The sequence below is a fragment of the Stegastes partitus genome, unplaced genomic scaffold, assembly GCF_000690725.1.
Source record: "Stegastes partitus isolate 25-593 unplaced genomic scaffold, Stegastes_partitus-1.0.2 Scaffold562, whole genome shotgun sequence".
Lineage (NCBI taxonomy): Eukaryota > Metazoa > Chordata > Actinopteri > Pomacentridae > Stegastes > Stegastes partitus.
In genome coordinates, this window is record NW_007578293.1 from 197,061 (window position 1) to 209,673 (window position 12,613).

General features: G+C 43.1%; 1 protein-coding gene across 1 annotated transcript in view; it reads right to left on the reverse strand.

The window, feature by feature from the left end:
- Positions 1–5,333: 5,333 nt before the first annotated feature.
- The window catches only part of LOC103362201 (synaptotagmin-9), a 53,549-nt gene continuing 46,269 nt past the window's right edge, over positions 5,334–12,613 (reverse strand). Inside the window, exon 8 of the mRNA XM_008288490.1 lies at positions 5,334–6,105. Coding sequence (XP_008286712.1) covers positions 6,028–6,105 — 78 coding nt within the window. The 3' untranslated portion in view covers positions 5,334–6,027. The remainder of the gene's footprint in view (positions 6,106–12,613) is intronic.

The following is a 12,613-nucleotide window of genomic DNA, read 5'->3' on the forward strand; positions in this document are numbered from 1 at the left end:
CATCTATAGACTTCAAACTAGCATTTCTACATTAGGAACTAGCATCCACAGGCTTGCAACTAGAGTTCCTGGGCTAGTCACTAGCATCTATTTTGTTGTAGCGTTTCAAGGCTAACAACTAGCATCTATAGACTTCAAACTAGCATTCCTAGGTTAGGAACTAGCATCCACAGGTTTGCAATTAGCAAAGCTATGCTAGCTACTAGCATCCCTAGGGTTTAATAGTGTAAAACTTATGTCATTCAAACCATTTATTGTTTCATCCATTAAGTTTATATTTAGACATTTACATATTTATTTACATTTTAGATTCTGATTTATTTATCAGATAGTGAGGATGTGCAGCTCGCCTGCATCTTTAAACACCGTCTGTGTAAATGTGAATGTAAAAATCTGTATTTATTTTTATATTTAAGTAAAAGCACCAGCAGCTGCTTCAAGTGTTCTATTGAAACAGTTAAATGAGTCGGAAATCTTCCCCAGAAAACGTACAGCATCAGCTCCAGATGCTTGATTTTTATTTTACTCGTCTGGAGGAAGTCTGGTTCATAGACTGCTCCAGTGTCATCCATCGTATTTCACTGATAAATGTACAATATGTAGTTAACAGGGAGATTTTTTATTTTTTTTTTATTTTTTACCACATTGGAAGGTAAACTCATGTCTGGACGGCGTTTCCTTGAAGGCATTCAGAGCGTTGCAGGAGAAGGAAGCCTGTGTGATTCAGCTGCTCCCACTCTTAATGTGGTAAAAGAGAAGAGAGGCCGTTGTGTTTTTTCATCCTGCTCAACCATCCGAGCAGCTCTTTGACAGCGGCGGCCTGACGGTTCGCTGCTCAGGACGGCCGTTTGTCTTATTCAAGTGGTCGAATCCATGGAAAGCTGAGGTCAGGTTTAGATGTTTGCTTCACCAGCTGGATCCACACAGAGAGACACACTTAGGACCTGGAGGTGCTCTGAAACAACGTGAACCTTTATGATTGTCGCTGCTGGTCAGAGTGGATCCAGGAGGCTGGAAATAAAACACCTGCACAAGAAGTTTCAGAAAACAGAAACCACCCTTTAATAGACATGTCCAGCTCGCTGCTAAGGGTGTAGGGATGTTCCGCTGGACGAGCTGAAAGGTCGAGGGAACCGATATACTTTTTGTCAGCTGGCAAGAAGATTTTCACAAAATCTCTTGGTTCTGTGTTGGAAAATGGGAAAAGTGGTTCCGACTGATCCAACCAGCAACAGTTAATGAATGATGTGCAAAGAACAGACCAGTGGTTCCTTCACATCGTCCAGAAGATGCAAAGAAGTCGGGGCTCGATGGCATTGATGCACAAAAAGCTTCGACACCCATATTTTGAGTTGATGCATGTTTTTTTTAGTGTCACTGCATGATTGTTGCATTAGGACACAGCATTTGGTCATCCGTAGTCAGTTTTAGAAGCAAAGTCTTAAAGTTTCCAAAGACCCAACACTAGTCTGGGGGAACTTTAAATCATCCCAGGACAAAAAAGGAGGTTTGTAATCTGTTCAGTCGCAAAAACAACGACCCTCCTGCTCTCTGTGCTCACACGTAGTGCATTTTAATACAGATAAATTCCCAATACAGCTGTTCTTATGAGCATGTTTGTCTATTTCTGGTGTCAAACAGCAGAACGAGGATGAAGCAGTGACTGAAATGAAGCTCATTAAGACGAGATTTTAAGCCAAGATGCTCGTCTGCAGTTAAAATCCTGATTTTGTTTCACAGACTCACCAAACTCAGAAATGAATGACGATAAATTCACAGCTAAGACTGAAATCAAAAGCTGCACGACCAAGAACAAAGGAGCTGCTTTGTGCTCTTTCACTTTTGTTTTAAGGGATTTGATTAAGAACTTGGATTTCTTTTGGAGTTTCTTAAATAATCCCTTTTTTTTCTGTCACGTTGTCACTTTAACTCTACAGTTTTGTACTTTAATATGTAAGCTGGCTGCTTTATACACACTGTTTGTCAACATCAATGAAAGAATCCTTTTGCTTTTATTGGAGGAAAATGAAGATTGATTGGTCCAGTTAATCGAAGGCGACGTTGCAGCGTCTTTCAGTAAATAATCAACTAATTGTACTTAGCTATACGTGCCAAGTCGTATTAATTCATACAGTAAATTAAATTAATCTCAATACGACACATGGAATCTAGTTAATAGAAAAGTCATGTTTCTTCCTTCTTTGTGCAGCACCAAAGACAGGAACGAATTCATGTTTGAATTTAGTGCGTTGACTTCATAATTTATCAGAAAATGCGACTTTAACGTCTAGTTTTTGCTTTAAAAAGCTGTCGTCTAATGAGTGCGGCTCCGAGGTGATAATAAAGGAACATAAACCACACACACACTCAGGAACGTGACGATGTTTCGCCTTTTTTTTTTTCCATCGCTGAAGGTTTTCACAGAAAGTGTGTCACAAGCGCTTCACAGGTGCTTCAATCGCAGCTCAGGTGTGAAGCGACGCGGCCCCGATCACAAAGCAGTCCGCGCTATGTATAGAAATATTTATTAATAACATCTGAATGGACAATTTACACAGTCTGCCTTAAGGTTCAGAATACATCTGGTGTGTACAGCATGGTTAGTATCGCACAACGAAAAGAGCCATTTCTGTTTTTTTTCTTTAAAATGAAAAATGATGCATGCACCATACCTACGAACACAAACTGTTATCTGTGACAGTGTCCAATACAGAGACAGAAACGATACTGGTATTAATCTCTGCTTCTTTTTTTTTTTTTCTTTCTTTCAAAAAACAAACACTGGTTTAGTAAAACGACTGCAGGGTGTGGTCCACATGAAAGAACACAGCGGTGAGTTTCATAGATCACCTCAATGGAAGAGCCTCCTTCAGAAAGGCACCAAGAGGTTCCATCAGTTGTTATGCGGCTAACATCACTTCATCTCTAACACGGGTTTTGTTTTTTCTACATCTGAGTCGGTGCTTGAGCTGCCCCAGTTTGTTCAGAATATCTCCATTTAATTGCTAAACTCAGAGTGAGCTCATTGGAGACACTGGCACCTTGTTAGCATTCCTCTGTGTTAGCGTTCACCCTCGGGGGCCGTGCACGTCAACCAGCAGCATGTGATGTGATCAGCTGTGAATCTATAAACGAACGCGCGACACTTACATCTGCGCTAATTGATATTTCTGTATTAACATGCGGCGCTACCACATGAGAATATGTGACGATAACCGCCAAACCGTGCATCCTGTGCAACACTTTAGCACCTTTTAGCTCGTCGCTCAGGTCCTACAGTCGACGTCTTTCCTGTTTGTTTTCATGGCTTTCGTCAGATCATTTCCAGGCGGCTTTATGTAAAATAAAACGTTGACACGTGCTACCAGTCCACCACCAATCGGCTCATTTGTGAAGTCAACATATCTGCAAAGGCAAAGGAGCGATGGCAGATTGGATGTGTGAAAGTCAGGCTTTGTCCGAGGAAACAAAAATCAGTTAATGCAGCTTTAAGTGCAACATAAACCTGAATTATAATCTAATATTTCGTCTCCAAACTCCAGCCGTAAGACATAAACTTACTAAACTAGACTAAAAATAGATTTTTGGGTAACAGAAGGTGACTTTCCACTGCCGGAGCTTGACGCAGGCACAAGGTGGCGCTAACAATTCAGGAATTCCGTTTCCATTACGACGTAGCCTAAAACTAGAGACGTTATTGATTGGCTGTTCATTCATCAATTTCCATTAACATTTGAATCGATTAAAAGTGTATTAACTGATAAGAAAGACGAAGAAGAAGGTTGAGAATGTCAGTAAGTGTATCGTAGATCAGCTGCAGTACCTGGCTGTTCCACCAGGTGGAGCCTCTCACTGTTTAATGCTGTAGAGAGCATTGTGGGAGTTTAGCTAGCCACCATGACAAAGACTTCAGTGACACCTAATGGTTTCCTGCAAGAGTGTAAATGTTTAAAATACGCCGGAGTCCATTAGGACCGTAGTCCTTGAACCAGGCGGGAAGTTGTATGTGCACGTGGAAGTAAAAGTGCATCCAAGATAGGACCAGGCGGGGGCGGCAGAAGCCATCTCACCGATTGTGCTGAAACTTGGCCAGTTTGAAGGCGTCCACCCAAAACTACTCCAGTCTAAGTTTAAGGAAATTTGGTCAAACCTGTGGGAGTTAAGTACAAAGTAGTATAAAGCTCTACTGCTATAAGAATTCAACCAAATCTTTTCATATTTTCAGTGAATGTTGTCCGACCCAAAGACAATTTATTGTCCACATTTCGTTCTTCTACGACTAGTTCCATCACACAAATCATGTCAGCCAAGACCGCCTCTCTCACCCGATAGTGAAAACTGTTAAAATACCTGAAATTTAGGCCAAAATATCTCCAAAGCCGGAGCATACTTCCAAAAACCAAGCACACCGTCTAAAAGATGGGACTTCATACTAACATTATCTGCAACAAAATCTTTGGGCACTGACTGAATTATTCTACGGGAGGACTGCGAACGCGTCTTCCACCACAGGTTTCCAGTTTTCATTATAACGCATTGATTCTGTAGTTACGCCACAGCAACAGACAGAAGATGCTGCAAAATGGTTGCACACCATAAACTTCAATGAAATAGAGCCATTTCAAAAGCTTTTGTTTGTCCTCGACCATGAAAATAAGAATCGGCGGCTTAATAATGACCTCTGTTATTGTACAAGTGAACTACAGTGCGAGTTTGGATAATATTTTTAGGTGATTTTTGGTCATTTTATAAAAAATAACAAGGGGGTGACCAACTCCCCCCGGGTTTGACCGAATTTCCTTAAACTTAGACTGAAGTAGTTTTGGATTGACCCCTTCAAACTGACCAAGTGTCATCGAAGTCGGTGAGATGGTTTGTACCGCCCCCACCTGGTCTCTTACCCGTTCTGATGGCTAATAAAGTTGTTGTTTTGGCTACAGATGTGGTTCTGAGACACAAGCAGGCAGGACATAGAACTAATGAGGTTTGTTTTGTTAGCATCTGTCCTCTCTGGGTTCAACCAATCGGCATCGAGACCTGGACGGCAGTTTTTTTTAGAAGAACCAATGCTACAGGAGGAACTTTTTTCAACCATGAAATCAGCTCGAACAGGTTCTGCCAGTTTGGTTCTTTGGGTCGGAAGATGCTCGAAGGCTCGGCTCACCCTAAAGTGTTCTGTGAGCTCCTGCAGTGGAAAAACAATCTAATATCTTATGATTACTGATACGAATGATGTCCGAAACAAAAAAAAAAAAAAACTATCGAGTTGTAGTGCAGCAGCAGACTCCCTCTGCTGGCTGCCCTTTTACCAGAACAACCAGCGACGACAACTCTTCCGCTTGTGTTTCCTTTATTTTGACCACACCCTGTGAACAAAGTATGACAGCTTAACATGCACTTAATAAAACACTTTAATGTTCACTCTGCCGGCTGTTCTAAACATTCTCGGAGCAAATCCTCCACGGTTTACGTCTTTACCCTGACGTGAAACCACGAACCGTTACAACCAACCAACGCGTGACGAGATCGAACGCTCAACGCAAAACATGTCCAAAAGAGTCCTGAGCAGGGAAAACTCTGCCTTTGCTTCTAACTACCGAGCAAATGTTTTGTCTATGAAAGCTGATCACTCGCACGGTTACGACTCCACACGTTCGCCTAAAAATAAACGACTTTGGTCCACAAAAACAAAACAAAAAAAACAATAAAAAGAAGAAGAAGAAGAGAAGCTTGGCCTGTTAGATAATCTCAACCTGTTAATACTGTCAGTAAACAGCTCCGTATGACAAATGAAAGTATCGCAGTAGTTCACTTGGAATGTAGTTAGTTTTGGTTGTGAAGACACGAGAGGAAGTAGGAAGTGGGTGTTAGCCTCGGCAACGGTCACTAAAACTCAGCCTAACCACGCAGCGGTTGGAGCTTCTAGTTAGTCCGGTTTCACGTCTACGCTGGGACCCTCCGTGGGCCCGCCGTCCGTCCGTCCTTCCACCGCCCTGAGCCTCTTCAGCGTGAGTGGATGATGTGTGGTCACGGTGATGGAGGGGTCTTCAGGGAGTTGGTGGATCCTCCCTGGCTGCCGCTGACCGTCGCTCCCTGTCCGACCCACTGCAACACAAGGAGGCGCAGTTAGGAGGCTGCAGACAGAAACCAAGTCCAGACAAAATGACTGATGAACAACTACAGACGGTTTGAAGCTTAGAGAACCACCGAATAACTCTGAGCCGAGAGCTGGAATAAGAAAGGCTTCAGGACGTAAGTCTACCTGGAGATGTGTGTGGACGGTTGACATGTTGGCCATCCAGTGAGGAAACGTTTCATCTTTTGGGTACAAACCTGGACGACCAACTAAAGACCGTCCGCCAACCACACATCAGTCAGTTTGAATCAATCATCTGAATAAAGCTGCACTACTTAGCTGAACCGAAGGAAACTTGGTCGACGGAAATCAACCAGTTCCTCCCAAACTTCCTCAGAACCAGCTGGTTCTGTATCTGCAGCACCTTCATCTACGGACCAGAGTTCTACCTTCAGACTGTGAATGTTCCAGAGGTCCAGGTCCTTCAAGTCCACAGAGGAGGGTCCAGATTGATCACTTTAATGGACTTCTTCCATCATTTCTGAGCCTCAGAACTTCATCAGTACAGCAGATAGACACATGACATTTAGGAGGAAGAACACATCTGGGTTCTGCTAGAACCTGACACCAGATCAGTTCTACATCCATCCAGGAGTCTCAGTCTGAACACTGGACCTGGTTTGTGTTCAGCACCATGTTTTAACTTTTTGAGTCATTGTTGATTCATTTGAGGCAGAATTTAGTCATTTTGGACAATTTTGTGTCATTCTAAACAAATTTTGAGCGATTTTTGGCATATTTTTGTGATTTTTGGACACATTTTGCTTTGAGCAACTGAAAATTGTTCAACCAGCTGGTAGCATCAGTATTATGGGATGTGTCATAGTGGTACCAGTCAGACTCCAGATCAGTTTAATGTCTATGACATAGAGTCATAGAAACAATCACTGGTACCCTGGATGTGGTTCTGGTTCTGATCATTCACCAGAGAAAACTTTACAAAGTGCATTCTGGGTAAACTTTCCAGGCTCATGTCAGCATGTGTGATGGTGGTTGGTCAGAACCAGTTCTAGACGATGGAAGGACCGTTTTACATCCAGAACCTACCAGAACCATCTGTAGACAGGATTCACTCTGTGGGATAATAACCTTCTAATATCAGGAATCTACTTCCTAAATGATAATAATGAAGCTCTGATGATTCCTGCGTTGTCATTTCGTGCCTCTGAAAGACTCTCAAGCTGCAAACTGGTTCTTGATGAATCTGATTTTGATCTGATCTTTTAAACAGTAATGATTCTAAACAACAGAGTCGTTTATTTTATGTTTTATCCAATTACCTCAAACGGACACGTGGAAATGCTGAATCCATGTAAGAGACATGGTGCTGATTCTGTCCGTGACACAGTAGAAAGTCTAAGTTTATACTAGAGACGATGATGAAAAGGTTTCTGACCCGGTTCCACACTAAAAGCTTCTTCTGATCAGATCCGGGGAGACTGATTGTTCAGATCTTTGTGTTCGGGACACTACGAGGATAAAAGACTGACCACCCGACACGCGTGGAAGTCGTGGCCTCAGATTTAACCTGCTTCAGCCTGACGGGTATATTTAACACCAGAAAACATCCTGAGCCGCTTAGCGCTGCTAAAGGTGGAGGAAGGTGGAGGAAGCTGTCGGAGCGAATTTCACACCCGAGTTCATCTCTGTGGAAGAAGTTTGATCGACTCAGGTTGTTAAAAAAATGAAGGAATAAACTTAATTCAGCAGCGATGGCGGCTTGTTCCTCTGATGGTTCACTGGAAGAATTCAGACTGATAAATAAAGCGTCTAAAATATGTTGATTAACATTATGTCGACTCTTTTCTGAGTCTGAGTTAATTCAAAATCGACATAAAAAGCCAGTATTTAAAACATACAGCATCACGGTAACCCAGACATTTCCTACTGAAATGATACCAGCAGACTAGAAGCCAATCAAAGTCAACTTTTAGCCAGCTTCATCGGATTATTTCACTTTTATGAGTCGTAATAAACTCAAGCACCGTTAGCGACCAGCTGGTGTAAACAATGTGCTAAAACATCTGGTAATGCAGCTTTAAAGGTCCCTGTTGAGCAAATTAATAAAAGTCTCACACGTCTTTTACTGTGAGGGTACAACTCCTGGTTCTAAACGTTTAGCTGTGAAAACCAATGAGCTGCTGCTGGCCCCGCCCCCTTCAGGAAGAAAACTCTTGCTGTCAGTGCATGAAGACTCTTGTGTTCAGTCTTGCAGCAGAACGTTTGGTGAGTTTTGATCGAGACATTTTCAGGTCAAGTTGGACACGTTTTGACTCGTTTAGGACACGTTTTGAATAGTTCTAGACCAGTTCTCGAGTCATTTTGGGGAAGTTTGAGCACATGTTCACACTTGCATCTAGTCATCAGGTCATTTTTGATCATTTGGGCAAATTTCGTGTCATTTTAACACATTTTAATTAATTTTGTGCTGGTTTTGAGTCGTTACGAACAAATTTCAGGTCATTTTTGAAAGGTCTGAGTGCATGAAGACTCGTGCAGCCGACAGCAGAACATTTGGTGAGTCTTTGCTCGTGACTCTGACGTGTTTTTTGAACAGATTTTAGTCATTTCAAACACATTTTCACTAACTATGGACACTTGCAAGTTATTGTAGACACATTTAAGCTATTTTGAGCACAATTTGATTCATGCTGGACGACTTGTGAGTCATTTTTCATTCATTTTTGACTATTTTTGAGTCATTTTGGACACATCTGAGTGCACAAAGACTCTCGTGTTCACTCTTGCAGCCGACAGCAGAACATTTGGTGAGTTTAATTCATGGCATTTTAAAGTTTAGAAGAAGCCTCAAATAAGAAAACAAACCTGGTGGACTGAGAGGCAGCTGCTCATCCTGATTGGTTCAGTGAGGGGGCGGAGCTACGCAGAGCTGGAAGACTATTGGTTAGTTTGGTGTAAGGTAGCACCTGAGCTGAATTCTTACTGACTAGTCTAACTAGAAGTAAATATCTTCACAGCTTTCATTTTGCACCTCTAAGCTGATAACAAACAAAATAAAAATGTTTTCTTTTAGTTTTTTTAACCAAACAGGAGCTTTTAGGTGAAAACAGGTCCTGCCCTATAACCGTCTGTCCTCTGCTTCGCCTCCATGTTGCTCTTCTCCTGTTCTTTCTTTGCCTGTCATTGTAATGCCTCCTGTTCCCCACATGCCTCGTGGTTGCATCTGTTCCTTCTGCTGCCAGAACTAATGGATTAGTCCTGAAAGGCTGCTGATGTTCAACAGACAGATTTGTGCCGTCTCTCTGCTGTTCTGGAGGTTAAACAAACCGTCAGAGCGACGGATTCCCTTCATCAGCACATTCATTCATGAGGCTGGACTTATCTGTCTTTGCTGTCGGTTGTAAACGCTGCTGCTGGACTCAGTCAGAATGAGTCCTTTTCTTTATTCCTGAGAGCAGGTTTGTGATGTTGATGTGGCTTTCTTTGATGTGAGCTCCTGCAGCTGGCTGACGGGCGACCGCGGCGCTGCGTTTTAACCTGAGCCAGCTCCCGAGAGGCCGAAAACACAGAGACGTGAGCCGAGAGCCGGCTTCTCCGGCTTCTCCGGCTTCTCCGGCTTCTCCGGCTTCTCCGGCCCTCGCGCCGCGCCTCGCTGCTATTCAGCCGCTCATTCATGTGACAAAGTGGAGGCAAGCGAGCTTTCAGCTTTCTGCATTTCCTTTGCTTTCCACTCGATAGCATCGGAACTGGCTTGAAGTGACTCCGGGGGATTCAGGAGCAATTTGTTGTTGTTGGTCTCAGCGTGTGTGTGAGTGTGTTTTTATAGCTCCGGCTGCAGAGATCGAGCTGCTGAATTATTAATGCTCTCAGTCTGTGGTCAGCAGGTCAGAGAGTCTTGGTCCGACACTTCAGAGACGCCGTAAAACCCAAAGTGCATTAGGAACCTGAACGTATTGTGATTCATACACCGAAATCTGTTCATTTTATTTGGCGTGCACGTATCAGTGGCGCTTCAGCTGTGCACTCGGTGACGCATGTGCCATGAGCTTCCCTCAGGGCTTCTGTGAGGATCTTTTAAAGAAACACAAATAAGCCATTAGCCGGGCTCGGTGCTGCCGCCGGAGTCCAGAGCTGCCGCTAATGGCCTCCGACCAGCGCTGAGTGTCGGACAGAACTCACTGCTCCTCTGTTAGTGCCGCGCAAACAGCCCTCGAGACGGCAAAAGAGCTCCTGCGGCCTCGACGGAGCTGCAAATATCAGGGTCGCTGACCTCCTGCAAACACCGAGAGTCCTCCGGTAAACACCGAGCTGCAGCTCCGTTTACTTCTTCTTCTTCTGCAGCGTGACGCTCGGCGAGAACAGCTCAGAGGTGGGCGGATTCCCGGTGACCGAAATCAGCGTAAAGAGGCTCTTAACAGCAAAACAAAATGCGTTTCCTGCTGCTTCTGGCACAACAAAGACACGAACACACGCAGAGGAGGAAGCCATTCACAAGAAACCAGCACAGCGACGAGCAGGAGGAAGGAACGGCTCACGTACTGTAGATTACATAACGAGAATCACTCCTCGTGGTCGGATGCAGATCACGTCCACGTCCTGCTAAAAAATGCACTGATTGCGTCGTAGTCGTGACTCTAAATCGTGCCTCAGCTGCAAAAACCTACAAATTCTAAAATGTGGATTCAGAAATTAAAGCATTGGCTCCGTTTCATCCATTCAGCCTCTGACCAAATGCAAAATACAGTAAAAGTCCCACCGGTGGGTTTGAAAGGCTTGTTTTTTAAAAAATAACTCCCTTTGTCAGCCAGAAAATATAAAACCAGAATCATCATGAAGTTAAATTAAATTTTGTTTTGTTTCTTCAAAAACACAATTATTTTTTAGCTACTTTTTAAACAGGAACAAACTGCTTTTCAGTCACCAGATTTTGTATTTTTTTTTTTTTTTTAATATTAAAAATCTGTAGCGATCAAAACAGAACTTGTGGGACCTTTCGGCTGAACTGCAGGCGGTGTGTCTACACAGAGTACGGAAACAGATTTAAGGTGCAAACAGTAAAACGTGTAGTACATGGAGTTTTTTTTCTCTTTCTTTTAGTGTTAAACACAAAAATGTTGAGTCCTGTGTTTTTAAACTATTGTAAAGTAAATAACGAAGGAAAATCAGCTGTATTTTTACGATTAAATCACTTTAACGGCACAGAAAACATTCCAGAGTTCCCTGTCGGAGCTGCAGGACTTCATGTCGCAGTGAAAAATGAAGCCACAGTGAAGAAAAAACACCCAGAAATGGCTGCTTGGAGCTCTGCTAATATCACTGTAATATCAATATTATTAATAACACTCCCATTAGTGCTAATAACCGACTGCAGAACCATAGAAGCTGCATTGTTCTACTATTTAAAGCGATTTTATGTATATTACTCATCTTGTTTCATTTATGTGGAGCTTGTTTATGAGGTAGTTCTGCTAATATTTAGATTTTCTATATGTTTAACACATTATTGTGCATTTTGTGTGTTTTTCTGTATTTATATTATATTTTTCTATCATGGTGTCTTCCTGCTCGCTGTACTTATGACGATCAATAACGTATCTCTAATCTCTTCTATATTAAATCAACCGTAGGAGCGACACCGATACCTGGGAATAAATTCCACGTGTGTCGTCGCGTTTGACTGGTTTCAGTGACGCTAATGAGCTTCATCAGGCTGCTGAACGGTTAAATAATCCGAACAGACTCATTGTGCCGGGCCTCATTTCACACGGAGATGTCATTATTGCAGCAGCAGAATCAGTGACATGTTCATTAGAGATGGATAACGGCGCCGAGGTCCCTCACCTCCGTCCTAACGAGCATCAGCAGACCTCCTGCGGTCGAGCTAATGAAGTCTGCCGAGCGCTTACGTCAACAGACCGGCGGCCCGTTAGCGTCCCGGCTAGCTCCAAACCGCTACGTTGAATTAAAGCCGCTAAATAAATAAATAGATGAGCCTCCGAACCGGAGCCGGCGGGAGCTAAAAGCGCATCACGGTGCTTTATTTACCCGAACACAAGCCCATTTTTATTTTCTGACCCCTTCAGCTGAATATATATTTAGCTGCCGACATGAATTTACATGAATCGGTCCAGCATCTGTTTTAGCGCGCTCTGTTTTTTTAATGAGCGTGGGCCGGGGGATTCAGAAATAGCAGCAGCTCGCTGAATGTGGCCGCCTCTTTCTCTGTGAAAGAAAAAAAGGTGCCTGGTGATCAAAAACAAGTCAAGTAGACGTGAGGGTTGTGCAGCGCTCCTGTTACGCAATCGGTTTATTATTATGATTGTGTTTGGTTGCTTTCATGGCAACGTGGAACATCATCGCTCCATCTGCTGCTTCTGAAGTTAACTCTGCTCTGAAGCAGGACTCTGTCGGTTGTAGCTCTTTACGAGTAGACTTTCACTTGAATGTGGCTTTTTTTTTGCCCGATAATCAGATTTAGCTTCATATTAATCTGTTGGAATGTGTAAATAAGTCAGA